Raw genomic sequence first — 25,866 nt, forward strand, 5'->3', positions numbered from 1 at the left:
CTCTCTCTCTCTCTCTCTCTCTCTCTCTCTCTCTCTCTCTCTCTCTCTCTCTTCCCTCATTGCTCCTTCGCTGGCTCTGCTCTGGGCCTCAGCAGATCCTGCTCTGAAGATGTGTTTGATTAGGACACTAATCATTGGAGTGACGTGCAGACCCAGCTCTGGCCCTGGGGCGCTTCCTGTGGCTGTTCAAACCTCACTGGGAGTAGCATTGTTAGGACTGCGGGCTGCGCGGTGACACCGGGAGTGGCACGTTTTCAGGCTGCGCGGTGACACCAGGAGTGGCATGTGTTCGGGCCGCGCGGGTGACACCGAGAGTGGCATGTGTTCGGGCTGCGCGGGTGTACCAGGAGTGGCATGTGTTCGGGCCGCGCGGGTGACACCGGGAGTGGCATGTGTTTGGGCTGCACGGGCAGCAGTGACAGGAAACCCACTGTAGCAGTCAGACCAGGTACCGCTGTCCTTCCTCGTGTGGCCTCAGACAAACCAGGCGACCTCTGTAGCTCCATGATTCCCCAGTACACTAATATTTGTTAACCCCCTGTGTACCAGGCCCTGTGTCTGGCACATGGCATACATGTTCTTCCGAGCCATATGCCGGAATCTGAACCTTTATGTCCCTGCAAAAGTCATATCCCCAGTGTGTTCTGATTAAGAGGGGTAGGTAGTCTTTGGGAAGGGAACTTAAGTCTTGAGAGCTCTGATCTGAGAATGGAATTGGTGCTCTTCTGAAAGGGCTGGATGGAGTCAACTTGCCCCGGTCAGCGTATGGGAACACAGTAAGGAGGCATCCTGTGTGAGGAAGCTGGCCCCACCACCAGCGACCACATCCACTGGTACCTTAGCCCCGGGCTTCCAGCCTCTGGAGGGAATTTCTGTTGTCTGTAAGCTGCTCAGCCTAGGGTGTTCTGTTAGAGGAGCCTAAACAGACTAAAGCGTGGGCACCCACGGTACTGCCATCTAACAAGAGAGGAGATGGGCTTACAAAGATGTGGGACCCAAGAGCACAGCTAGGAAGTGACAGAGCTGGGTTAGAATTTAAACAGTAGAACATCACAACTTGAGTGATCCAGAATTCTCACTGTCAGAAGGATAATGACAACCACAATGGTGGTGGTGATGATGATGATGATGGTGGTGGTGGTGGTGGTGGTGGTGGGGACCATGATAACAATTATTATGATGGTGGTAGTGATAATTGACAGTTTATCTACTAAGATTCAGTGGAAACTTGCAAATTTAGTAAAAGTACACACACATTTTGGTGTCTCTGTGTCATGACCTTGCTCACCTAGGAGATTTAAGAAGCATCCTTCCTCTAAGACGGAGGGAGAAGATCAGCCTCTTGAGAGCCTTGCCGCTGTGTCTGTCCCCATCTGGAAGTGCGGCCCGAGGCACCGTGTTTGCTCCCTCCATTAAGAGGGTGAGAGGGTGAGAAGACATATTTGCACAGTCACCCTCTGGAGACCAGAAGGCAGCCAGTTATTTTCCTGGGAAACAGCTCTATCAAGCAGACATCTGTTATTCTGAGGAGATCTGTATGCCATAACAGTTTAAAACACAGAGTTTAGATGCTTAAATAAGAAGAAAACAGTTTGCCTACGTTGCAAAACAGTAATATAAACTGAGCTAGAATTAGCACAAGGGAAACATTTATCTCCTATCTAATCTCCAAACAAGACTTTGGGGGAATGGGGTATAATTACATTTATTGGCACGGAAAGGAATTCACTATATATCAGTAAAGAAAAAAATCGGTTGTAAATATGAAACTGAACTTTGTGAAGGAGCATTGGCTCTGCCACTGGGCAGGGGTCAGGACCCCTCTGCATGTCCTGGAGACCAAAAGGAAGACAAGACTGTTTGTCCTATAACCTTCTTCTTCTTGAGAAACAAAACACTTGTGTGTGTGTGTGTGTGTGTGTGTGTGTGTGTGTGTGTACCTATGTGCAGAGACCAGAGAAATAGGACATATTTTCTTTTTCATGTGTGTCCATGTGTAGAGGTCAGAGGACAGCTTTGGGTGACATTCTTCAGGTGCCATTTTTTGGTAGGGTCTTTCACTGGCTTGGAATTCCCCAGGTAGGCTAGGACCAGCTTGCCAGTGAGCCCAGGAATCTTCCTGTCTCTCTCCCTAGCATTAGGGTTACAAGCATGCACTGCCACCTGGATATTTGAGGTGAGTTCTGGGAATCAAGTTCCGGTTCTCATGCTTGAGGGGGAAGCATTTAGCGAACAGAACCATTGCCCCAGTCTTTGGAGACATGCTTCCTGGACAACATAGCCCAAGATTTGCTCCAGCCGGAAGCTGCTCTGTTTTGGTGCAGGGAAGGGTCTTAAACTATCAAGGTCTAGAAAACCCAATTCTGGGTCTGGTGCTGCTGAGAGCAGCCCCAGTGACCCATGATGGATTCAGCAACCCTGAAGGTTAGAGCCCTACAGGGCCCTGGAGAATCACACCTGCTAAGGTAGTGCCACCTATGGCGGGGGAGGAGAATGTGGGAGGCACGACTTTGTGGAACTCCAGAGTCTTTACTGTTATGCTAATGGCATGGGCTATGACTGAGACTAGTTGAGGATGTCAGCTTCCAGTCTTTTCCACACTCATACACTCAGCACAGAGAGCATTTTTGGAGTGTCTTCTATGTGGCTTCTCTGTGTCTTCTATGTGGCTTCTCAGGCCGAGCACCACTGAGCAGGCCACTGTGTTCACCAGGAAACAGAGCTGGTCCCTGGCCCTGGAAAGACAGAACCAGTAAAAGTAAAAAGAAGCCAGGAGAGGCCCCAAGCGAGGGGCTGATTCAAGGGGTCTTCAGCACATATTCTCCCTGGAACTAGCCGTCAGCCTGAGGCTTGGTGCATGGGGAGGGATGGGCTCTAAGGTTAGGAGGAGGTTATCCTAAGCAGAATACTACACAGAGGTGGCCAAAAGTAGCCTGGTGCCTCCTTACAGAGCTGACTCCAGGTCCCAGAAGCTGTTAAGAGCCAGACTGGGAGACTATAGGAAGTGAGGCAAGCTGGACCCAGATCTCTCTGGCCCTGTAGACCCAAGACAACAGGTGTGACCTGAATCTTCATTCTGAGAAGGAGGGGGATATGGAGGAGGAGGGGGAGGAGGGGGAGATGGAAGGGGAGGGAGAGGAGGAGGGGGAGGTGGAGAAGGAGGGGAAGACAACAGAGTGAGTATATCTGGCCAAGTTTGTGCTTCTAACAGATTCTGGGCGGAATGAGGGCGAGGGGACACTAGAGCCGTCACTGGTAGGAAGCAAGTTGCTTGATCAGTGCTGTGGCAGTGCAGGTGGAAGCAGGATGTAGCACTGTTATAGGACACTAGCTGAGGATGTGCTACATTTGTTTCCGCTGTGGAACATTTGATTAGTGATACAAAGATGTGCTGCATTCTGTTGTTTCATTTGCTTAACTCTGTGAAGCTGTGTTACTTTGCCGGCCTAAAACATCTGATTGGTCTAATAAAGAGCTGACTCATCAATAGCTAGGCAGGAGAGGAATAGGCCGGGCTGCCAGGCAGAGAGAATAAATAGAAGGAGAAAGCTAGGCTCAAGAGAGAAAAGAAGAAAAGAGGAAGAGAGGAGGGAGGAACAAAAAAAGACAGAAGAGGAGGAAGACACCAGGGACCAGCCACACAGCCAGCCATGAAGCAAGAAGGAAAGAAAGATATATAGAATAAAGAAAGGCAAAAAGCCCAGAGGCAAAAGGTAGAAGAGAAACGGGTTAATTTAAATTAGAACAGCTGGCTAGAAACAAGCCAGGCAAGGGCTGGGCATCCATAAGTAAGAATAAGTTTCTGGGGCTGGAGAGATGGCTCAGTGGTTAAGAGCACCGATTGCTCTTCCAGAGGACCCGAGTTCAATTCCCAGGAACCCACATGGCAGCTTACAGCTGTCTGTAATTCCTGTTCCAGGGGATTCAACACCTCACACAGACATACATGCAGCCAATGTACTTAAAATACAAAAAAAATTTTAAAAAAGAATAAGTTTCTGTGTATTTATTTGGGAGTTGGGTGGCAGACCCCAAAGAGTAAAGGAAAAAAAAAAAAAAACCCTTGAGCTGCGGAGATGGTTCAGGGGGTAAAGTGTTTGCTATAAGTAAGCATCAGGGCCCAAGTTCAGATCCTCAGCACCCACACAAATGCCAGACATGGTGGCTGTACCTGCAAATCAAGAGCAGGGGAGGCGGGGACAAAAAAGACAATGTGGGAAACAATTGAGGCAGAATTTAATTCTGACCTCCTCCACTCCACACATGCATGCACACATGAACACATACACCCCCCCCCCCCAAAAAAAACCCTCAGAACTCAAGGTGAGTGCTATGTCACATGGTACAGTGTGGGAAAGAAGAGATGCTGTGAACACCTAGCTGTCTCTCTCTGACTTTGTGAGAGTCTGAAAAGGGCCACCTTTCTCCCGGTGGCCACAGCTTTGGGGCCACCCCTCCAGCCCAGCCCCCAGCATAGTTACCACCTGCAAGGCCCTCGCCCACAGGCTCCTACAGCTTTCCCTGTGACTTTGGACTGGCAGCGTGGGTGGGAATCCTATGAGAGGTCACAGTGCCTGCTCAAGGGTTAGCGCTGATTTCAGCAGTGAAGTTTCTTCGTGCCCTTTCTAGCCATTGGCCTCTTTATAGCTCTCGCTGCCTTGCACTGAGCTAACCTTGCGGAGGAAGACAATTGAAAACAGCATCCCTGGAAGCTAATGGGACAAGACCATGGAGCACTTAAACAAATGAGCAACCACAGGCAAAATGAAAGTAAACAGTAGCGGATGTGAATCCGGACTGTGCTCGCCGGATAGTTTGCAGAGCTTATAAACAAAGAGTCCTCCCCAAAGCAGAGCTGGGGCCTGGGTGCTGGCTGTCAATTAATCAGCTTCTAACTCTGTGACACATGACACAATGCCTGTCCGTGGCCCAGTCACCAATGGCAATCGGAAAAAGCTTAGCTCAGGCCCAGCTCTTCTCCTCTGAGGCTGAAATGAAAGCTCACCCCCCAGAAGAACAGAGCTCACCCACCATTGCCTGTCTCAGACTAGCACCCCCAGTACAACCTAGCCTGTGAGCCTCAGGGCTGAACACAATCGGTCAATCATGTCCATCCGTCCCTCTTTGGGACCGTCACATCACCGCCTGCCCAGCTGCTTCCCCAAGACAGGATTCATGCAGCACTTTCCCAGGGCCATTGTCAAGGCAGCCACTCCCCCCCCCCCCCCCCCCCCCCGCCCGGGGGACCCGCAGCCCAGGATGTGCGTAGTCGGTGCTCATTTAATACCTGCTGGGTGAGAAATGAGCGTGCTTGCTTAAAGACCAGCATTCACCCCAGCGTGGCCTCGCAAAGGTTCTGTCCGATAAGGGCATGGGCCAAAGGGGAGCTGGGTCAGGAGACAGGTGTGGCTCCAGCCTCAGATCCCCCCTCACAAGTGTGTCTTTGTATTTACTATTCGATCTGGTGACCTCACCCCAAATCTCTTCGGGTAGGAGGCTAAGAGAAAGAGCCCCAGTGGTTCCTGTCGCCTCTAGAGAGGAGTCCCCCATGGAGAAGGCACAGCAGGGGTGTGAGATGCCTCCTCAGACAGGGCACTCCCTGCCATGCCTGACCACCCACGCTCAATTCCAGGACCCAGGTGGTGGGAGGTGGGAACCAACTCTTGCAAATTGTCCTCTGACCTACACATGTATGCACACACACACACACACAGAGAGAGAGAGAGAGAGAGAGAGAGAGAGAGAGAGAGAGAGAGAGCGCATAATTTTAACAATGAAAAGAAGGCAGACAGTGCAGAACCCCCAGGGAGAAAAGCACCATGGCTTACTCTCAGAAAGCCAGGCAGGGCAGTGGAGCGCATAGGGAAGAGGAATGAGTGACCATAAAGTCTGAGAAAAGGGGTCCCCTGGGCTGTACTCTCTGCAGGTGGGAAATGGAGATGAGGGTGCACACTGAGAACGAGCTGGTAACAGAGGCCGGTGAGTGGCCTGAGACAGGGCGACAGCAACGGGGGAGAGAGCCTATGGGCTACAGGAGCTGATGGCATTATCTGCCTGAGGCATCAGCGTAGCGAGATTTTAAACAGATGCCCAGGCAAAGACAGCAAAATGCACCCGTGGCCTGCAGGCTGAGTGCTGAGGTCCCTGGAGACCACTGGACGGAGCATGTCTTTTTATTTTGCTGCCATGACATCTGGACCTTGCTGACACTGGAGAGGATGTTCCTCCCCCCGCCCCAGAGCCAGCCAAGTTCTAAGCCATAAGCCACTGGACTGTATCCCTTCATACACAAAGCAGCCACGTTAGAGCACACCAACTAGACTATGCTTTTCTCAGGCTCTTCCATGCTGGGCCACGGTCCACCTACCCTTACTGCCCCACAGCCAGGTACAGGATATAAGGGGACAGCCATATCCAGGAGCCTAGCAGAAATATGCATACTGGCCAATCCCAAACATCCTGAACTTGCTCGCCTTACCCAGGAAATGACAAGACAGGCCCACTCCGTGCCACCCTTTGTTCTGCCTCCCGTCAGCACCCTTGTACAACAAACCCCATATGGCCCTGCGTGACTGCATAACCCCCTCTTAGGAACTGAGAGCAACCAAGTCTCTAAAATAGGAACTGTCTCCTGGCTTGCTAGCCTCGCTACACCTTAATAATAATAATAAAACTACATCTATAAATTTCGATGGTGTGTGACAGTTGTTTATTCTTCTGTTTCCCCCCTCCCCCCACACACACACTTCAGTCCTGGTGTCTAATAATCCTCAGAGCATGGCAGAATTAGCTTAGATACTAATCCATGGGTGGATGAGTGATTGGTGGGTGAGTTGATGGATGTTGGAACGATGGATGGAGGGTGGGTGATGGGTGGGTGGGTGGGTGGGTGGGTGTATATTTGGTGGATACATGGATGATGAGCAAGTGGGTTGGTAGGTGTATGGACTGGACAGACAGACACAAGGATAAAAGTGAGGGGCTGGATAGAAGCATTTATTTGGGGTCCTACATTTTAATCTCATTGCAACTGCTTCTCTAGGGACCAGATTCTACAGGTCCCTAAGATTCTGGTGGTCAAGAAGTAAAGAGAGAGGGAACGAGAGAGGGCACTCTTCCTCATATGGACAGTTTGTGGACTCTCTTTGGTTGTCCCTTTATTCCATTTAGTTTCTTCTGACACAGCCCCTGAACCCAGTGGTGTAAGAGGAGAAGTCAGAGGCCTCCAGCCACTCTGGTCTCTGCCCTTGGTGGTTTTCTGGGAGTTGCTAGCCTGGCCCCTTGCATCCACGGTGATATAGAGGGGTCCCCTGTATGCCCTGCATCCCCTGATCCCCTGCATAGCCCTGATCCCTGCATAGCCCTGATCCCTGTGTATCTGATCCCTGCATAGCCCTGATCCCTGCATACCCCGATCCCTGCATTCCCTTGTTCCCCCCAATCCCTCTGGCCAACCAAGCAAAGGTGGATTGGAGAACCTGCATTGTTAACCTTTACTCTTTAGAATGTGCTGATCCACTCTGCTCACAGTGACACTGTGGCTTTGGTGACAGGACGCTTAGGGTCATTCTCATTGTCATGGCAGAGGGACAACACATTGGAGACGTGTGCCTGAGGGGTGTGTAATGTCTTGGGTTCGTAGTTGTCAGCAGATACTCAGTGGTTGCTCTTTCTTCAGCAGGGAATCATTCCCCAAAGGCCACTCCTCCTCCAAGACCAAGAGGAAAGGACAGGATGCAGCCAGCAGACTAGGGAGTCCAGATAGGGCAAGGTCATCAGAAGGTCATCATCAGGGAATCACTGCTCATGCTTTATCAAAGATGTCAGGACACTATAATTCTTTGGGGGTTTGTATTTTTAAAAAAATATTTTTATTTTTATTTCAGATTTGCTTTTATTTTATGTGTATGAGTGTTTTGCCTGCATGGATATATGTGCACCATGCGCTTGCAGTTCCCAGAGAGGCCAGAAGAGGGCACTGGATCCCTTGCAACTGGAGTTACAAATAGTTGTATGCTACCATGCAGATGTTAGGAACTGACCCCAGGTGTTTTGGGAGAGCTGCGAGGGCTCTTAACCACTGAACCACCTCTCCAGCTCTTGACTGTCTCGTGAGACAAGTTCTCACTATGTATCCCTGGCTGGCCTGAACTTTATGTGTAGACCAGGCTGACCTTGAACTCACCGAGATCGACCCACCTTTGCCTGGGATTACAACATGCCTGTTCATCATATTTTAAAATGTGTCTCTCAAGTGTCCTGGTTTAAGAGGTAAGTTGCACAGTCACCTCAACGGCAGGGGGGGTTGCAAATGATAGAGCCTGAGTCCGGAGGGCCCATAGCAGCAGAGGCTCGTTGTGGGTACCAATGAGAGCTAGCAAACATGCTGGAGACAGTCTAGCAACGGTGCTGAGCCCTGCAAGAGGTGTGGACACTAGCTGAAGGCAGCTGAGTCTGATCTGGGGCCCCGCTGGGCTCCACTGTAAAAGAGGGGTCCCTGGTCATTCCCAGCCTCTCCACCCAGCTGCAGCAGGCTTCATATGTAGACCAGGCTGGCCTGGGACTTGAACACATGCAGACAGCACTTCTTTCCCCTCGTTGGAATGTCAAGCCAGAGTTCACAAATGCAGAAAGGCATTTTGAGAAGAAGGTACAGGGTTGATCTGTCTCTAGGTAGTCAAAGGGAAAGGGGGACCATCCCATCAACCCCAGGTCAGCACATCTTGGGCTGGGGTCCCACTGGAGACCACCAGGAGCAGCCCAGCCATCACCTCTGAACAATTTCTCTTCTGTTTTTTTTTCCCCCTTGGCTGAGACGGTGTTTCTGTGAAAATGAACTTTACATGTGTGATGTGTGAAATGTCATGGATCAAGGGACTCCTTACGAGAAAATAACAACCCTTTGCCAGTGCTAACTCTCAGCTCCTGTCAATCAATCTTTAGCAGCTGTCGGAGATTTGCTTTAGACATCTCTGAACTTTTCTTAAGAACTATTTAACCCTAAAGCAATCAGCAAGCAATGCCCACCACGCCTGCGTTTGCCAAGAGAGTCTGTGGAGACACACAACCCAGGCCAGAGAGGCAGGACGAAGGCTCACAAAGCAGAAGTAGCGAAAGGCTTCACCTGTGGCCTCACAGGAAATTTAATTAGGATTAAAATGCTCTGAGTGTCCAGTGTTGGCGGAATCTCATTTGTTTTGTGAACTGAAACTTCAAAGCTACTTTGTTTTTAATGGAAGATTAGTCATCATGCAAAAGTTACTGGTCAAACATGTAATAAAGTACACATATCCCACGGGAAGGTCTGGCACACTTCAGTCCTCAAACGCGACAAGTGATGACAACCCTGCACAGTTCCAAGAGTCCATCCCTCTGCTCCGCTGGCTCTCGGGGGCTCATGTGTTGTAAATTCTGGAAGCTCGTTTAGCTGCGGTTTGAGCATCAGGAGGATCTTCTTCCTCTTCCTCCGTCCTCTTGTGTTTCAAAAACAAGTCAGACTTCAAGAAGCGGCTGTAGCTGTCATACTTCATGAGATTGAAGATCTAAAGAGGAAAGAGAAAGAGTCTGAGGGCCACCACAAACTCAGACAATGAATCACCGTGTCAAACACCTACCATGGGCCAAAGAGTAACACCCTCAAGCATGCACATACACACAGAGAGACACAGACACACACCTATACACACAGACGCATACACACATGCACATATACACATGCACACACACACAGAGACACACATATACACACACACACACAGACATGCGCACACGCGCGCGCGCGCACACACACACAACACATGCTAGTATAGGCCCCATGAAATCGCTCAGTAAGTAAAAGTACTTGCCATGCAAGTCTGATGACCTGCGTTCCATCCCCAAGACCCACAGTGGAGAGACTTCCAAAAGTTGTCCTCCAACCTCCACACACATGCCGATGGCATGTACATGCCCACACTGACACACACATTACACATACACACACTGATAATAATAACAATAAGAACACTAGGGTAGGGCTGTGCTGGACAAGGCAAACACCCTGGACACTTTTGGTCATCACGTAACAGTTTCAAAGGGCTCCAGAGAATCACATGCACAAATACATCTTTATTTTCCGTGGAAGTACAGATGCACACAGCCTGAGTCACGCCCTTAGAATCTTCACTGGCCATGTATGGTGGCACACACCACCACTCAGGAGTTCAAGCTCAGCCTCGGCGACATAGTGAGTGGGATTCAGCCTGAACTACATGAGACTTGTCTGGAAAACAAAAACTCTTTTTGAAGCCTCATATCAGGACCCAGTAAGTTTGGTGTTGGAAAGTTCAAACCTATTACCATGCCAAGACAAAGGGAGGATATCTCATGGAGGGGAAGGGGTGCTCGTACAGTCTGCATGAGGAGAGGCTGCAGGACCAGGTCTCAGTTGCAGAGAACACAGAAGGCAGCAGCAGAGCAGACCCCTGTCAACCAGGCAGGCTGCGGTCTCTGGGATGTAGGGGTTCTGAGGTATGATGGGGCTGAGTCCTTGGGACTAGACAGAGCTGTGCCTGCTGGCAACACACATGCACTGTGTGGAGGCCCCACATAGAAGCCCCCTGTCTCTGAGCCACATTCCCTGGACCCCAGATCCACTCCTGCTCACCTCCCCTCGCCCTGTAACATGGAGAGGGAAAGGAAGGAATGACACATTTTCTTGCTGGTGTAGTCATCTTGTCAAGACATTCTCTCTCTCTCTCTCTCTCTCTCTCTCTCTCTCTCTCTCTCTCTCTCTCTCTGTGTGTGTGTGTGTGAGAGAGAGAGAGAGAGAGAGAGAGAGAGAGAGAGAGACTGGCTCTGTGACTGTGTGTGTGTGAGAGAGAGTCACAGAGCCAGTCTCTTTCTCTCTCTCTCTCTCTCTCTCTCTCTCTCTCTCTCTCTCTCTCTCTCTCTGTGTGTGTGTGTGTGTGTGTGTGTGTGTGTGTGTGTATGTGACTGGCTCTTACCTCCAGATTAAAGAGCCCAACGTGCTTTCCTGCATAGCCGCTCAGACTTGACTGAATGGAAAGTTCCAGAATGCCACTCGCTACCAGGCAGGGTTGTCAAGTCGGTGGTAAAACCCTGATGTCTTTTAAACCTGCTTTCTCCCAACACCACGCAGGGGCCGAGGCCTTGGGACACCCGCTTGGAAGGCAGGAGGTGCCCAGGGAAGGGATGGGAATGTTTTGTCTTTCACCTTCACGTTCTCAGCAGGACTACATGAGAACCGAATCACCCATTTTGCAGAGATCACACCTAGGAAACATTGGGCACATTGCGCTGCTCATAGTGTCCACCCGGTGCCCGCCATTCCCCTGGGCCATTCCATTCCTACCCAAGCTCTGCAGTGGTTTACCTATTTTGTGCCAATTTTGTAATTTTAAAGTGAGTATAACTAGCTAAGGTTTGAATACATCACTGTTTATGAAAATGTAACACCCCAGAAATCAAGAAAATAATCAACAGCGAAGGGAGAAGGCTGGGGATAAGAAACCTCACTCTCCTCTCTAGGTTTCCCACAAACGTGCTAAGCAGGTATCAATGCCCTTCACCACTGGGAATCCTTCAGCCCTTCAGGTACATGATCCTCCAGAGGATCTAACAGGTGCCCTCCTGGCTCCGAGTCCAGAACAGATGCTCTGAGTGAGCCTGAGGGAGCCAGTTCTGTGAAGGCCTTTCCGGACATGCAGTCCTATACCCCCGTCACTTCCCCCAGGTCCCTAGCAAACCCAGCCAGCACCAGTAGCAGGGGTAGGGCCTCTCCTCTGAAGTCTCTGTGGCTGGGAGAGGAGTATCCTGTTTGCCGTCTGCGACTCTGAAGCTCACACTTCAGAGAGAAGAGAAAGGGTGTGTTAGAGGCACCCAGGGTGTGCGGAGGTGAGAGGCTGAATCCGGAAGGCTGCTTCATTTGGGGATAGTACCCAAGAACCCCAGAGGCTCTGCATTCCTCTGCTCTCTCAGCTCTGGGAGAGGCGGCTTAGCAATTAAGAGCACTTGTTGCTCTTGCAGAGGACCCACGTTCGATTCCCAGCACCCACATGGTGGCTCACAATGGAATTACCACCTGTAACTCCAGTCCCAGGGGATCTGATGCCCTTTTCTGACTTCTCAGGATGCCAGGACACCAGGCATGCACATAGTGCCTAGACATAAAATATGCATACACATAAAATAATAAAATAACTCTTTTGAGAGGATGTGTTTTATTATTGTGGGTTGTGGGGGAGGAGGAATGTGAGCACAGCACACACGTACATAAGTCAGAGGACTCAGTGGAGAGCTTTTAGGGGTTGGTTCTCTTCTTCTACCACAGGACCCAAGTAGCAAACTTAGATTTGTGGACAAATGCTCTTACCTGCTGAGTCATCTTGCTGGCCCTGCCACAAATGATTTAACAAGAGCACAGGGCCATTCCCTGCAGTGGGCAGGTGTGAAATGCCCAGTCAGACCCGAAGTGCTTAGGCTGTGGTTTCCGGATGTCTGGCTTTCATCACCTCTGGGTACTGGAGGAACTAGGAAGCAGCTGTGGGCAGCAGGCCCAGGAAGACTTCATCTTCCTGGTCGTTCACAGCTCTGCGGCTCTGCAGGGAATCCACGGGCCAGCTTCCCGCTGCTACCGAGAACGGCCCCCTGGCATGGGCATGAGAGTGTTGGGTCCCAAGAGTTTTCACAATGGAGCCCCTCATTTGTGAGATGCATCAGGGTGACAGAACACGAGGAAGTTGACTCCAAATCCTTCACGAGCCCATCTCAGGACACATGGCCGTAGCTACTGACCACAGCCCATCACAGGACAAATGGCCGCGACGGAGCCTAGCATGTTTCCTGTGTGTTCAACAGACCGTCAAGTGAGGACCAACGTGTCTGAGAGATCTGTGGCCACACACTCCAGGCATCCGATAGAGCGCTCTCCCCCGAAACCGTGACAATGCCCTGGGGACTGTGGTCTCGCAGAGGAGGAAACCAGGACCTAGGGCTAGGGCTTGGCAGGATGACGAGGGCTGCTCAGCTCTGTCTGGCAAAACAGAACCATGGCCAACTTTCCCTCAGAGTTCCAGAGGCCAGAATCTGAGGTCAAGCTACCAGCAGGCTGACTTCTTCCAGGGCCTCTCTCTGTGTGTCACACGACTGTCCCCCATGTATGCCTTAAGAGAACACCCATCAAGGCCCAGCAAGATGGCTCAGCGGGTAAGCGGGCTTGGCCCGAGGGCCTGGGAACCAAAGTTTGATTTCCAGAATTCACATCAATGTGGGAGGAGAGAACCAGCTCCTCAAAGTTGTCCTCTGACCTCCACGCGCATGTTGTCACACACATAAGCATAACCCCTTAAAACAACCAAACACTTGTCGCTTCGGATCAGGGTCCACCCGTGTGACCTTATTTAACTTAATTACCCTGTCTCCAGATACAGTCACATCCTGGAGGGCTGTAAGTGAGGATTCCAACACGGGACGTTGGGCAGGTGTAGAAGGAAAGGAGGAAGCCGTCTGACGAGAGTGACAGAGATAGCAGTGACAGGGCCATAGTCTGCAGACTCCAAGGATGACAAGCAACTGGAAGGCAAGTTCGTCTTCAAGAGCCTTCCTCAGGAGCCCAGACCCTGCCCACAGATGGTCCCAGGCTCCTAGCCTAGTTGTGCAAAAAGTTTTTGCTGTTAGAAAGTATGTGAGATCGGCAGTTAGTACGACACTAGGAAACGGCTACCATGCGAACTCCCTCGTGGTCCTGAAGACAGCAGTTCAAGGCCAAGGTGCTAGGGAGCTTCATCCCCAGCAGAGACGCCAGGGCTCTGACAAGCAAAGCCGACCCTACCCGCACAGCTGACCCGGACCTAAACAATGTGATCAGAATTCTAGACAACTCAGACAGGGGAAGGAAGAGGCGGAAGTGGCCTCCGAGCACAGCCCAGGAGTGATTTATCACCAGTGGGCAAGGCAGAAACTGTGAGGAGGCAGCTGGGCTGCTGCGGGGATTTTTTTTTCCGAGACAGATGTGGCTTAGCAAGGCTTTCTGGTCTTCAGGCCCCACATCTGCAGGCCTGCGCTATAAACTGTTTAGCCTCATTGCCTGGGATTCCCTGCTATGTCCTGCGCCTGCGCAACTGTGCCCTGCCCCTTGCTTTCCAGCGCAACGTCCCTGCATCACCCAGATGCCCACCATGCCTCCTCAAGTCCTGGATTGAGCTTCAAGGAGGGAAAACACAAAAACACCCTTGTAGTTCCCAACATGCTGTTCTAGGAAAGAAATCCGCCAGAAGCTCTTGGCCTCAGAGTGGTGGTTCCAGGTTAATCCGCTGCCTCCATCCACTGTATTTTGACCTGATAAATATTTGGTCATGTCAAAATCAAGTGCATGAGAAGGGCTAAAGGAAATACCTACCCCCCTTTTTTCCAGGTCACTTCAACCCGCATAAGGAGGAAAAAACAAAATCTTTCAATGTAACATGAAGTTTGCTAATGGGATTTTGCTGATTTGTCATTCTAGAGCATTCTCCCTCCCTTTCCCTCCCTTTCTCCCTCCCTCCCTCTCTCCCTCCCTCCCTCTCTCTCTCTCCCTCCCTCCCTCTCTCTCTCCCTCCCCCTCTCTCCCTCCCTCTCTCTCTCTCTCTTTCTTTCTCTCTCCCTCCCTCTCTCTCTCCCTCCCTCCCTCTCTCCCTTCCCTTCTCTCTCCCTCCCTCCCTCTCCCTTTGTCTCTCTTCCTTTGTCTCTCTTTCTCTCTCCTCTCTCTCTCTCTCTCTCTCTCTCTCTCTCTCTCTCTCTCTCTCCTTGTATCTACAGAACTGATGTGCCCACCCTGTGAGATGGAAGTCCCTCCCCCTCTTCTAAGGAAGGAACGGAGTACACCCAGGAGGTCTGAGGGGGGCTGGCAGACAGCAGGCTAGTGCCAAGCCGAAGAGGGCAGAACCTGTCCCCTAAGCATGACTGGGCCACCAGAAAGGTTTTGTTGACCTGGATATCACTTCTAGTTCACAGGCATGTAAATGTGCCAAGGGTGGGATCAGGACCCCAAGAAGATCAGAAATCGAGTCAGAAAGACCCTCGGCATGGGGCAAAATATGCTCTCTCAGTGTGGGCTACCCAGCCATACCCGGAGTCTGTGAAGCTCAAATCCGAAGTTCAGTGACAGTTCCTGGCACTTCTGCCGTGACAAGGAGTCTCGTGTCTTAAAGTTGTAAGGTCAGTCTGAAAGTCCCCCATGCCTCACCCTGCTGAAGACACCTGACCACACAGATGTGCAACCCCTTTGCTCTCCACTGGAACAGGAATCCATGGCCACCCTGGAAACTGCTCATCTCTGGGCTGGGTCTGATCTTTGGGAGTGAATGTCAACAGTACCCGTACAGAGATGGCGTACATCCTGGCTCTGATTGCCAACCACAGCCCAGAAGGAGGAGCGATGGTGATGCAAGGAAGCACAGACCAAGGTCCTGTGTGGAGAAACAGGGGAGCTGGGGTGAACCCCGGGAGGCCCGGAGGCCCGGAGGCCCTTCGCATCACCAATCTACCCTTGTCTACTGACATGGAGGAAGAGGATGAGAAGCAAAGGGCCCAGACTTGGTTCCTTCCTCTGCCAAGGCTGTTAACTAGGAACCTGGCACATTCCGGAGGCCATTTTGCTGTGTTTGACCTTGAATAGACAGTGGCACTACCCAAGGATGAGGGCATTCTGGCAGCATGTGGGTCTGTTGGAAGGAGCAGTACAAAGTTCCTTCTGGAGGAGGAGAAGCACATTAGCTTACAGTCTCCATTTTACACGTGGGGACACAGAAGCCACACTAAGACACAGAACCTGTGTGGGCTCTGAGACAGGATGGGAATCACACCAAGAGCCAATCTACCATGTGGTGATCATGACTGTGACTGAGTCCAGCATCCAGGAAGTGATGACCTGAGACAGGGATGAGGAGGAGGGCTGGCACCAGGCCAAGGACAAATAATTGGTCCATGGTTGTGAAGCTAAGGCCACAGTGGACCCCCTAAGTGACAGAGGTGGCTCAGTACTATGTCGTTTGCACTCTCTAGTCCAGACAGGACAGGCAGGATAGCCAGGGCTGGGCATCAGGGCCAAGCAGGCAAAATCCCCCCATTAACCCACAGCCCAGGATCATTTGCTGTCTTTCAGGACCCTGGCCTCTCCAGGGACCAAGAGACCCCCCCAGGAACCCCTCCCAGACACTCGAAGCCCATTTCTTGGCTGTTGTGTTTCCTTCTCAGCATTTATCTTGGTCCTTGTGGACGGACAGGAGCTGGTTTCCTTGCATCACAAATAGTTCTTAGCACAGTCACGGAAGAAGCCAAGTGACCTTCCTTCCCACTTCACACAGGACAACCTCCACCTCTCCCAATCGGTCACCACTGGGCGTACAGATGAGCCAAGCATAAATTAAATCGGAAGTCATCTCTCCCCTTATCCCAAAGGGGATTTTCTCAGATTAAGAGCTAAGCCTTCACTTCTCTCGCCTCCACCAAGATGCTCATTGACGTGCACAGTGCGCTCTTCACACAGTAGACTGATCATGGGGAGCTTCTGCTTGGTGTCTTGTGAGCATCGTTAGTTCACCAATCAAGTTACCATCCTGTAGTACAGAGAAGCCCGCCCATACCGCGGTGTGTGGGAACATGGGTCCCGTGTGTTCTGGCCCCACATCACCATGCTGTGGTTAACGTCCAGTATCATTGCCTGCCTGCTCCCTGGGTATATGTTAGCAGGACCTGGGTAAAGGACCTAAGAGGCTCTTGTAAGGGTGTAGAGATGCAGGGCCATCTAATCTGAGCTTGAGATGGTTTGCTGCACTTTCAGCTCCCATGAAAGTCATGTGACACCACTATCCTCCCCGAGAGCCGCGGAACGAGGACACATTGTGAGTGGTTGGCCACCTGGAGCTTTTCTGGTAACAGTGGCTGAAAGCAAAAGTTGGCCGCCTGTTCAGGTAGGCCCGCCTTAAGCCACACGGTGGTCATGGTGAAGCCAAAGCTGTGACTGAGACTGAGACCTTAGAACCAGGAATGGCTCAGTTAACCAAGTGCTGGGCACACAAGCATGAGGACCTGAGTTCCAACTCTCAGCACCCACCTAAAACTTGGGCAGGGTGACACGTGTCTGTAATCCCAATACTGGAAAAGCAAAGACAGGTTATCCCTGGCCAGCCAGTCTAGTCTATTCTGTGAGCTCTGTGCCAAGGAAAAAGACTCTTTCAAAAAATTAGGTAGGAATCAATTGAGGACACTCAGTATTGACCTCTGGCCTCTACATGCAACACATATACAAATGTGCGCGCACGCGCACGCACCAAAAATAAACAAACAAATAAATAAATAGAAACATTTTAAAATCTTGGGGTCTCCATCACATTTCCCTCTAACTTAACATCCCTCATCTAAGAAATCAAGGTCCTCAGAGGAGCTTTTTGGGAGTACAGGTGATGCTGAGCCCCTTTGTGTCTTGGCCCCTGACAGAGGCTCCCAACGGGTGCCGCCAGCACTCCCCACCTCCAGGAAATCAGCAGATGCTGTGCAAGGAGGCCGTGCTGGGCATCACGGGAAAACAACAGCTGAATGTGTGCCGAGCGCTCCTCTCCTGGCACGATTCCCTAAGGAATAGAAGGTGACTACAGACGTGGTACCATGTCGGATCGGATTTAAACCATGTGGGAAGATGTGTTTAGGTTTACACACCATCTAACCCTGCTTGATAGAGAGACCTTGGGCACAGGGTGTGGGTATCAGGAAGGTTCCTGCAACCTGTCTCCAGGAATACTGAAGGATGGGATGGCTACGACTCTCTCCCAGCCACCCACCTACACCTTAGGACAGTTAGTCCTCTCTCTCTCTCTCTCTCTCTCTCTTTCTCTTTCTCTCTCTCTCTTTCTCTGTCTCTCTCTCTGTCTCTCTCTTCTTCACAACAGGATATAAAAGCGCTTCCTTTACAGTCAGACTTTGAACCGCACTGGTAACGAATGTGGTGGCACACGTTATTTATAGAACACGAAAGATGGGCATCTCAGATGGAATGTTGTTTAGTGGCTATCTCCAGGTAAAATCATGGTGGGGGCGGGGGCGGGGGTGTGCCTTCAATAGATTTCAGTTCCCAGGTGCCTTTTACTATCAGGTAGATAAAAAAGTATTTTTAAACTTTTTGTCATCTAGCCAGGTGTGGAGACACACACCTGTGACCCTGGCATTTGTGTGGCAGAGGAATGAAGTTTGAGTTTGAGGCCAAACTATGTCTCAGAATAACAACTATGCTGTCATTCAAGAAAGAAGAAAAAAACCCTTTCTGTCACATGTCTCCTCTCTGCACCAGCCATGGCCCCCAGCAGACACTTGCCTGGGCTGGGTGCAGGTCACAGCAGCTGGCTCTATTTCTTTGGCACCACGTGCAGGCCGCTGTGTAGAATCTCACCAACCTCTCTCCTCTTGTTCCCACCTTGGTCTCTGGAGCCCCATAAAGCAACTGCCTGTGTTCTCGTGATCTCTGCACTCCCTCTGTCCTGAGGGTATCCGGGGCCTCTGCCAAGCAGAGAGAAACTGCCCTTGAACTGGAAGACAGGGGCGGCTATGAAGGAGGCAGAGCACCCACGGTTTTGGAAGGCAGGAGGATGGGATATCAGCTTCTAGCAACTTTTACTATCTGAGTGACTTTAACTAATGAGCCACTACAACTCCTTGAGCCTTGCTTCTGTTGTCAACAAAACGAGTAGAACACTTGGAGAACGGATGAGAGTCCATGCCAAGTGAGACAACAGCTCTCAGTGCGGCTCAGCGGGAGTGGGCACTGTTGCCGCAGATAATCCAGAATCTAGTAGCTGGCCAAGCTCTCAACACCGGATGCATTTTAAAGCACCCGGCAGAGCCTTTAAGAAGATCCTGAGGGCCAGGACAGGCAGGTGTGCCCATGCGGCTACAGTCACAAAAACTGCCTTTCCCTGTCTTCCTCTCTCTCCTGGATCTATGCCCATACCGGCCTTAATCAGCCTCTCCAGAGACCCAGGCAGCAATCCTTCAACACCCAAATCCGGTTCGGAATTTGCGTGGAATCTACGCTTGCCACTGTGTCAGGTGGAAACTGTTCTCAAAGGACTTCTGCTTATGTTTCTGCCTGGTGTTTTGTTTTCTATCAGATGGTGAGCAGAGATGAAGCTTCATGGATGCTGGGACATCCTCTAGGCCAATGGTTCCCAGCCTTCCTAACGCTGTGGCCCTTTAATCTAGTTCCTCATGTTGTGGTGACCTAGCCACAGATTTATGTCGTTGCTACTTCATAACTGTAATTTTGCTGGTGTCGTGAATCATAACGTAAATATCTGATACACAGGATGTGTGATCCCCCTCAAAGGGGTCATGACCCACAGGTGAGAACCACTGCTCTCGAAAAGCAAAAGCTCAGCCAACACAGAGAGAGAAGTCCCCATGGTGTGTAGCCTCAGAGCTGCCAAAGCAGCTTCCCCTGGGAACATGGGGAGGTGGTCCCACACCATGTATGATCTACAGCTTCTGAAGAGCTAACCCTGGGAGTGGGACCCACCATCAGTTTTAACACACCCTTCATGTGACTGGTTTGTTCATGTTGGGGGGCCTCTATGTGAGTGACCTCCCCAGGACAGGAAGCGAGGAAGGTGCTTGTGTATCTATACAAAAACAGTTCCAGAGCCGGGCGGTGGTGGCGCACGCCTTTAATCCCAGCACTCGGGAGGCAGAGGCAGGCGGATCTCTGTGAGTTCGAGACCAGCCTGGTCTACAAGAGCTAGCTCCAGGACAGGCTCTACAAACTGCAGGGAAACCCTGTCTCGAAAAAAAAAAAAAAAAAAAAAAAAACAAAAAAACAAACAAACAAAAAAACAGTTCCAGGGTCTCTGAATCTTCGAATTCTTGTGGCTGTTTCTGGACTCCTCTCTCTCTCTACCTTCAACAGCTGTTCCATGTTACTTCTTCAGCATGGGTCCCTCAACCTCGGTCTGCCTTTCTGGCAGAAGTACACCCCTGACCCAGTGTGAATATCACATTTCCCAGCAGAGTACAGACATGCGTGCACACACATTTACAAATCCAGGTCTGAAATCAGGTCACATCCCTTTTGTCTAGTGACGTTTACTGACTATTCCTCATAAGAAATCCTGCCAGAAAACTTAAGGTTTGCCTCTTTAACACGCCCATTTTAAAACTTACCTCTTCAGGTTCTAAATGGAATGAATATAATGCAAACATATCCCATTGTCATGACCAAGAGGTCACTTCCAGCTCTGGGCCACCAGCAGCAAGGGAGTTATTGGGACATTTGTTCAATTCCCCGCTGCTCTTTCGAGACTTCCCTAACTGTCCCTCCCTTCAATGGCTGCCACATTTATTTAACCTGTGTCCCTCAGACAGACCCAGTCCCTCATCCCATCTGGATGGGAAAGGCTGAGAACCCTAGTGGTTCAAACAGTGCACAGCACAGGAATCAACACAGCCCAAAGTCACAACCCAGGGTTCCCCAAATTTCACCAATCAGAGCTCAGGAACCTTGGCCTGCATAGCGGGATGAGGTACTTCCTAGGGAATGTGGCAGTTCCCTGAAGAATTCTCCCAGGCCTGGAGTGGACATACATAGCTTTTCAGAGCAAGGCACGGGTAAGGAGGTCACTTTACCTGGTCCTGGAGCTTCTGGAACATCAGAGGGTGTGGTTCTTCCAGAATCTTTTCACTGAGCCGAGACTGCCCCTCCACGTTGACTTGTGAAGAAGCCTTGTTGGACAGGAAGGTCATGTAGATCTCCTTGGCCTTCTCCTGCATCTGGAGGAGACAGAGGAGCTGGACTGTTACCCACCAGAACAGCCTTTCCTGGCCTGAAGCCAGCTCCACCCTCCAGCCGGCCCTGGAAGAGCTGCAGCTGGGAGCTATTGCCACCTCCAGAGCCCAGCTCCCTGAGAGAGCCTACAGCAGCCCAGCCTACCCCATACCTACTAATGAATGTGCAGCCAAGTCTCCTGAAACAAAACTGCCAGACTGATCATTCAAAAACACTGAACATGGGACCCCACCATGACTCGGACCAATCCCGTGAGAACCATGAACTCAGAGCTCATGGAAACTGTAATGGGCCTCGACGGGGAATGAAGCACTCGCTAGTCAGAACTCCGCCCTGAATGAACCTTGGAACGGCTGAGCTGCGTGAAGGAAAGCAGACACAGAGGCTGCATAGTGCATAATCTTGTTCATGGGAAAACCTAGGATGTGCGGACCCCCAGAAACAGAAAGATTAGTAGCTGCTAGGGGATTGCAGGAGGAAGAAACGGGAACGGAGGCGAAGAGGGCAAGAGCCTGCGTCTTCACTCAGTTTGGGGTGCACACATCCTTCTTCCAGCGATGCCTTGAGCCTAGGGCTTTCACCTGCGTGTACTATATGCACAGCTACCACTATCCTAACAATGCACCTAGGGACCTACTGACCTAGGACCCCCACCTGTGCTGGGCTACACAAACAGCCCACCCCTCCCCTCAACAGCTCCCGAACATATTCATGTCCCCAGTCACTCATATTCCAGTCATAACCAGGAGCATTGTAGGGGCCATTCTGTCCAGAACTGGTTTGGGGTGGGTGAGCAATAGGACAAACTGAGTCCTCTCTGTGAAGTGGTAGGGAGAATCCTCTATCTACCATCTTATACCTATGTACAACCGAGTGTGCTTGTGATTGAGATCAGATGCATTATGGGGAGGGATAAGCACAGTAAACGTATCATAGACATGTCAATAAAACAGAGAACCATCCAAGGCATAGCCCTTAGTAACCAGCCCTTCCTCTAGACCCATCACAGTAATCCCATTCAATAACCTGAGGCCCCGAGTATGCTCTCACTCATGTGACCTGCGCGCTCTCTCTCTCTCTCTCTCTCTCTCTCTCTCTCTCTCTCTCTCTCTCTCTCTCTCTCTCTCTCTCTCTCTCTCCTCTCTCTCGTTGTTTTAGTTTGGTTTGGTATGGGGTTTCTCTGTGTAACAGTCCTGGCTGTCCTGGAACTCACTCTGTAGACCAGGCTGGCTTTGAACTCACAGAGATCTGCCTGTTTCTGCCTCCCCAGTGCTGGGGTTAAAGGCATGTGCCACCACTGCCTGGCTCTCTCTGTCTCTTTTTAAAGGCAGAGTCTCCCTCTGTAGTCCTGGATGTTTTGGAACTCACTCTGTAGACCAGGCTGGCATCAAACTCACAGAGATCTGCCTGCCTCTGCCTCCCGGGTGCTGGGGTTAAAGGCGTGTGTGGAACCACATCTGGTCTCTGCTGTAGCTCTTGACGGAGCATGTCTTTCTGATCTGTACTATGGCTTCTCTGTTAAGTAGTTTCCTTGCTACTTTACAATCTCTCTGCACCTTTATTTCAGTTCCTTGCCTGAGAACCTGGAAACACCTGGACCAGACTCTGACCACCGGTAAGAAAGGCGTGACGGTCACGAGGATTTTCTGCTGTGTTGAGAGAATCTGGATCTCGTAAGTGGCAGCGTCTACACAGCACTGTGACTACACTCAAACGAAGTTTTTATTATGTGTGTTTCACCAGGACAAACAAAGTCCCGTGAAATCACATACACGTGCATGTCTCACGGCCAGTGCCTGCTGTACTGCGAACATACTAGGCCTGTTCCCTTCCCTTAACCTCTTGGTCTCTTTCCCTGTTAATGCTGGTTTCCTGGTGAGGACCAGGGCCAGGATAGGTGATATCAGAACTGTCTAATTCCAAACTTCAAGCCCACTCGGGTCCCACGAGATTCACTGAGCTCTCTGGGTGCATGGCTTATCAGTCTTCCGGAAGAGGGTGTTTCCCTTCAAGTAACCAAACATTAAGAGTAAGTAATGCAGAGGACACTCACTGTGTGCCTAGAAGTCCCTATTGCGGCCCTGCTGGAAAGCATGGAGGTGTCCCAGAGAGAGTGCCAGCAAGATATTCACTCACGTGTAGTCCCATTGCACCGAGAACTGTGCCAGGGTTGGGACAGACCCCATGGCAGGAGCCATCGAGAACCGTGACAGGCTGTGACCTTCCCTGATGGAAGGAGCTAACTTTAAACGCTAAGCGAGCCATCTTCAAAGTGCCTCGGGCAGGGCAATGGACTCAGCAGTCTCCCAAGAACTTCCCTCGAGGCTCCCGTGCTTGAAAAGGAAGTTTTGTGTGCCCCTGCCTCCCTGTAGCAGAGACAGTTACTCTGTCAACCTCAGGTCTCAGGCCCTTTCTGACCCCACGGAGCGAGGCAACGGGGAGATGCCCTTAGCGTGGTGAGCACAGCTGTGGTTTGTACAGGAGATGATGCGGTCAGAGGCCCTAAGAAAACACTTTTCTCCCAGAGGGGTCCTCAGCCTCTAATGATGCCTGCAGAGCTTGGCCAAGGGAGAAATGGGCTCTGAAAACTTCTGGTCTTAGGAAAATCCTGGGAAGGTTTCAATTAACAGAGCTTGACAGCAGAGAAAATGAGCTTGTTTCATGGCAGAGACGAGAAGGCAGAAGACCCCATGAGGTGGAGACCCGACTAGACCCCTGCTGTTACAGGAACAGAGTCTAGGTGGGGTCACCACTCAAAGCCCTGCGTCTGTTCTTTCTTGACTACAGGAACAATTAATTAACGTCAAGCCCAAAGACATAGGAGCCTCTTAAGATAAATATGCCTGTTCCTAGGATAGGTCTGGGGACCGTGACGAGGTCCAGAGCAGCCAGCAGTTTGGAACTTCACGTCTCTCAAAGGCCCACTGGCTCCACAGAGCCTCTCCCACCACCGCCATTTTGTCAGAAGGGAACATTTTTGGAAACCCACTTCCTGTTTTAGTTACTTCATGAAAGTAGAATTTCAGTCAGCCAGACGAGCAAACTGCATGCCTGTGTGCAGGGCCTCCCCATCCCACCCCCGCCGCAAGACATCCATCCACATATGCGCGAACGCTCTGTCATGTGTGTATGCACACACGTGGCCCACATGAATCCAGGCTATCTTGAGTGGTTCTGAAAATGAGACACGCAAGTGAGCAGCTTGAGACGCCAATGTGGGGGCAGGTGGCCCAGGGGAGAGGAAGCAGGTGCCAGGGCTGCAGATGTCCAAACCCTGGCCCTCAGCCAACCCTCTCCCTCGTCAGCCACCCTTCTCCAGCCTCTGAGAACAGGATGAGCCCCTGTGCTGACCCAGCGGGTGCAGCGGAACGAGTGAGCAGCGGAGTCTCTCTGGGCGAGGATAGGAAGTGCGACCGAAAAGAGAAGCCCCGGGACTGCTGACCACAGGCCAGTCACGGGAAGAGGGCCTGGTGTCCAGGCTGAGAACACACTGAACAGAAAAGGAGAACTGGTCACTTGAGCTATTCTGGTAGGTTTTTCCAGAGCCGGGTTAACCCTCTTCTAACTGCTGTAAGAAGAACAGACGTCCCTCGATGGAGTCAGTTCTAGGTCTGTGAAGACACTACCAGGCATGTCCAGCTGTCGCCCACACCACAGTCCTAAGAAATAGATGTGCCGGTCTCTGGCACCTAAGTGAGCTCCTCCAGACACAAGCCAGGGCCTTGCCTTCGGGTACTATAATGCCTGGTTTGCAGCAGCACTGGGTAGGAAGCCAGCCCTCCATTGCTGCTCCTGACCAATACAGGTTCAAGAGAAGCGAATTCACTTCGCTCACAGATCCAGACACCCATCTGCTCAGAACAGCAAAGTAATGGGTTGCCCAGCACTTAGGAGGGTGCAGTGTGGTCCGTTCCCTACCCCCGTGCCCACTTAGGGCACACGCTGATGTTCTGCCACCTTAAAAGCTTTTACATCACTTCCCCGTGGCAAACAGCCTCCTCGCTCCCAATTTCCAAGATGCATCTCAGAGAGACGCATCCTCTGGTGGCTCCCCCTTCTACTCTCTCCACCTTTCTCAGCTGAATCCTGCACCTCCGACCATAGTGCCTGGTGGATCGTGCAGCTTCCAGTAGCTAAGCCCTTCCAGGGGCCCCTGGATGCCTCTCTGGCTCCAGTCCTGCGCACCTTGCCTGCCTTCTTCCTTCACCTTGCTCCCTCACCAGAGGAGCCCGGTTCTCTCAGGATCCTCAGACTCTGTCTTTCTTCTTTACCGAGTCTGGTGCCCTCCTAGCCCCTCCCTAAACTCGAGTCCTGCCCTGGAGGCTGTAACTACATGCTCCACCATGCAGCCCAACAGTCTCCCAAGCCGCTGCCGCATGAGTCACCGGACTGCTGGCAACGGGGCAGGTATCCCAGAGACACCCTGAAAAGGGAAGTCACCTCCTGGCCTGTGCTGCTTTAGTCTCTCCTCTAGGACAGCGGACTTCAAGTCTCCGTGACACCTCTTCACATGGCCCACACCCTGTTTGCTGCATGCTTGACTCCAGAACACTTCTCCCACGAGCCCACTTCTCTCCCTCCTGCTCCTCCACCAGAGGAGACCCAGGAGAGAACACATAAAAACAGGACATAATCGTGTATGAACTTCCTTCGTATGTGTTTGTGTTTCATAAAGAGAATGGAGTGGAGACATATCAAATAAACACAGCGAGGGGATGGGGAGGTAGCTCAGCAGGTAAAGGCACTTGTCACCAAGCCTGGCGACCTGGTTTTGAGTTCCAGGACCCACAGAGTGGACACAGGAAACTTTTGGAGAATTAGCTCAGGAAATGGAGAGCAATTGGCACAGGCACAGAGGGGACCACAGTAGGAGGGACAAGCCTAGGTACCCATGAGAGCCTGGAGAAGGGGTGGAAGAGACATGTCCAGAAAGAGTGGGAGTCTGGGCACCTCCCTTGAAGGGAGTCGACAGAAGGAAGCCGTGTCCTCAGTACCTAACCCCAACCTTGAGCAATTAAGAGACCCTAATCTTTCCCAAGTGGTAGTGGAGTGAGGGACCC

The 25,866-nt window shown here is 51.3% G+C and overlaps 1 protein-coding gene across 3 annotated transcripts in view; it reads right to left on the reverse strand.

Moving 5' to 3' along the window:
- Positions 1 to 9,108: 9,108 nt before the first annotated feature.
- Positions 9,109 to 25,866, reverse strand: part of Rgs10 (regulator of G protein signaling 10) — a 37,649-nt gene continuing 20,891 nt past the window's right edge. For all 3 annotated transcript variants that reach the window (XM_038344454.2, XM_038344443.2, XM_038344448.2), the window contains 2 exons: positions 20,647 to 20,790; positions 9,109 to 9,542 (listed from right to left, as the gene is read on the reverse strand). In XM_038344454.2, the coding sequence (XP_038200382.1) occupies positions 9,396 to 9,542; positions 20,647 to 20,790 (291 nt within the window). In that variant the 3' untranslated portion in view covers positions 9,109 to 9,395. The remainder of the gene's footprint in view (positions 9,543 to 20,646; positions 20,791 to 25,866) is intronic.

The sequence above is a fragment of the Arvicola amphibius genome, chromosome 1 (assembly GCF_903992535.2).
Source record: "Arvicola amphibius chromosome 1, mArvAmp1.2, whole genome shotgun sequence".
NCBI classification, from domain to species: domain Eukaryota; kingdom Metazoa; phylum Chordata; class Mammalia; order Rodentia; family Cricetidae; genus Arvicola; species Arvicola amphibius.